Source organism: Cucurbita pepo, chromosome LG07, assembly GCF_002806865.2.
Source record: "Cucurbita pepo subsp. pepo cultivar mu-cu-16 chromosome LG07, ASM280686v2, whole genome shotgun sequence".
NCBI lineage: Eukaryota > Viridiplantae > Streptophyta > Magnoliopsida > Cucurbitales > Cucurbitaceae > Cucurbita > Cucurbita pepo.
This window is the reverse complement of record NC_036644.1, coordinates 8588599-8591098: the sequence shown is the minus strand read 5'-3', so window position 1 is coordinate 8591098 and position 2500 is coordinate 8588599. Positions and strand designations below refer to the sequence as shown.

The following is a 2500-nucleotide window of genomic DNA, read 5'->3' as shown; positions in this document are numbered from 1 at the left end:
AAGCAAATGCCGAACAGGGCTCTCGTATTTTTGCCTCCAGTCAAGTCTATAGTAGATGCATAGTATTTCTTTGCTGTCTGAAGGTTTTCTAGGCCGCCTAGTGTGTAAAGTACCTGTATTTAGAAATGTGGGTACTTTTCAGCTGTTATCTTGGGTGTAAAACGCTCAAAGAGAAATATACAAAAACACAACTTTCCCAACCCCAGCCCCGTCTCAAGTCGATCATTAGATGACTTGTTTATGACTTCAGTTGGGTCAAAATCCTAGGTCTCGTTCTATCTGGGATCTTGTGAAACGGCTTGGAAGGAACATTCTTCTCTAGTAGTGGAAGGTTTGGTAACTATAATCCAATCTGTGAGATCTCACATTAGTTGGGGAGGAGAACGAAACATTCTTTATAAGAGTGTGAAAATCTCTCCCTAGCAGGCGCGTTTCAAAAGCCTTGAAGGGAAGCCCGAAAAGGAAAGCCCAAAGAGGACAATATTTGCTAGCGATGGGCTTGGGCCGTTACAAATGGTATCAGAGCCAGACACCGAGTAATGTGCCAGTGAGGAGGCTGAGCCTCAAAGGGGGTGGATAGAAGGCGATGTGTTAGTAAGGACGCTGGGCACGAAAGGGAGTGGATTGGGGGGATCCCACATCGATTGGAGAAGAAAACAAGTGTCAGCGAGGAAACTGAGCCCTGAAGGGGGGTGGATTGTGACATCTCACATCAGTTGGGGAGGAGAACGAAACATTATTTATAAGGGTGTGAAAACTTCTCCCTAGCAGACGCATTTTAAAAACCTTAAGGGAAAATCGAAAAGGAAAGCACAAAGAGGACAATATATGCTAGCGGTGGACACAATCAGTCTTCAGTAGGAATTCTATATATCTTATTTGTTTGTTTAAAATGCTATCTAAGTGCCCCAAGACGTGAGAAACAGGCTCGGTATAGGGAATCCGGTGAACCGGGAGCTAGCTCTCTTGGCGATGGACCTCTAATGCTTTCCATTAGAGTCTTTTTAAGAAAGAAACCAAGCTTTCAATGAATGAATATACAAGGGCAATACAAAATCAATAGCCCTACAAAGGGAATCCACTCAAAGAAAGTCACTCCAGCCCAGAAGAATCTAGTCACGCTAATAATTACAGAAAGCGAGGCCTTAAATCTAACGCAATCTCACACGTCTTTCCAGGACTACTCAACTCAAAACATTCTGCTATCGACCTTCCTACCTCATATTTTATAAGATTGCAGGAGAAATGAATCATTAGACAATCAATGTGATCTAATAAAGGACCCGTGCAGCCAGCACCGACATGAAGCTCGGTCAAATTTATGAATGATGAACAAAGAATGTGCAAACGTTATACGCCCTTCACAAGAAGAACTATCTCCTATGACATGCTTTCCCCCAATAAACTTCCCTAGAACATTAAAATTAACGAAGCAGAAGATACGAGCGATCGGAAACGAAGAGCCACTTACATCTGCATAAGCCAAGTGATGCAGAGGAACTGTGGGCTGAGATAATATCAGCTCCTCATAGCAAAAAACTGCTTGCTTGTACCTAAGACACAGATACAAAATACAAATCTCTCAATTGGGAACACAATAGACCGATTCGGTCAGTACTAATCGATAGAAAAAAACTCGAACGGGAAATTGCTTACATTTTGAGAGAAATATATAATTCAGCTAGTTCTCTCCAGGCATCATGATCAGCCATAAATCTATGATAAAGGAAGAAAAAATCCAGCCATGACTTATGTAAGGTAGTAAAAAGAAATCTGAAAGACTCCTTTTAAAGCTTTTCGAATAAGAGGTATGCAAAAATTCCGCTCACGTTTCAAGATATTTGTTGAGGCGTTCGATAGCCCCAGCAGTGTTGCCTTGTGCTTTCGCCAGAGCAACCCTCCTTTTCTGTACTACCTGCCATTAAATCCACATTGCATGGTAAAAACTAAAAAATAAAAACATACATATAAATTGCTTCACGAAGAACGGTCAAAATAGTTACTTGATCAAACGGGTTTTCCTCCAAAAGGCTGGTGTAAGCTTTTTCTGCCTCGGACCAAAGTCCCTTTGCTTCAAGCAGCATAGCCTCTAGCCTCCCTGTGACAAGGCAGTCCTATGATCCATTAGATCAACAACATTCAAGTGGCTGATCAATAATAAACAGAAATTCTATCCACAGTGGCCAGGCCAACTAGTTTGCCATATTTATCAAAGGTGGGTAGGCCAGGCCAGGCCACTCAAGTGGTTTTCAGTCCATGGCCAGAAGCTCAATTCCCTTTGCTTATAAGGATTGGCGTTCCATCCCGAGTGCGTTCAGATTGGCTTGGAGCTCCCACGATGGCCTTCATAAGCCTCTCCATCTGGTGGCTTAAAGAGAAAACTAAGATTTTGTGGTTGAATGCCTGCAGAGCTCTTTTCGGGCTTATGGAAAGAAAGAAACAGCAGACTATTTTCAGATAACGCTCCCTCGAGCTTTTTTTTTTTTTTTTTTTTTTTTTT

General features: G+C 42.2%; 1 protein-coding gene across 2 annotated transcripts in view; it reads right to left on the bottom strand.

Moving 5' to 3' along the window:
• The window catches only part of LOC111799331 (ER membrane protein complex subunit 2-like), a 146256-nt gene that overhangs the window by 1255 nt on the left and 142501 nt on the right, over positions 1 to 2500 (bottom strand). For both annotated transcript variants that reach the window (XM_023682855.1, XM_023682854.1), the window contains 5 exons: positions 2004 to 2098; positions 1830 to 1915; positions 1657 to 1716; positions 1472 to 1553; positions 1 to 113 (listed from right to left, as the gene is read on the bottom strand). The exon at positions 1 to 113 is cut by the window's left edge and continues 1 nt beyond it. In XM_023682855.1, the coding sequence (XP_023538623.1) occupies positions 1 to 113; positions 1472 to 1553; positions 1657 to 1716; positions 1830 to 1915; positions 2004 to 2098 (436 nt within the window). The remainder of the gene's footprint in view (positions 114 to 1471; positions 1554 to 1656; positions 1717 to 1829; positions 1916 to 2003; positions 2099 to 2500) is intronic.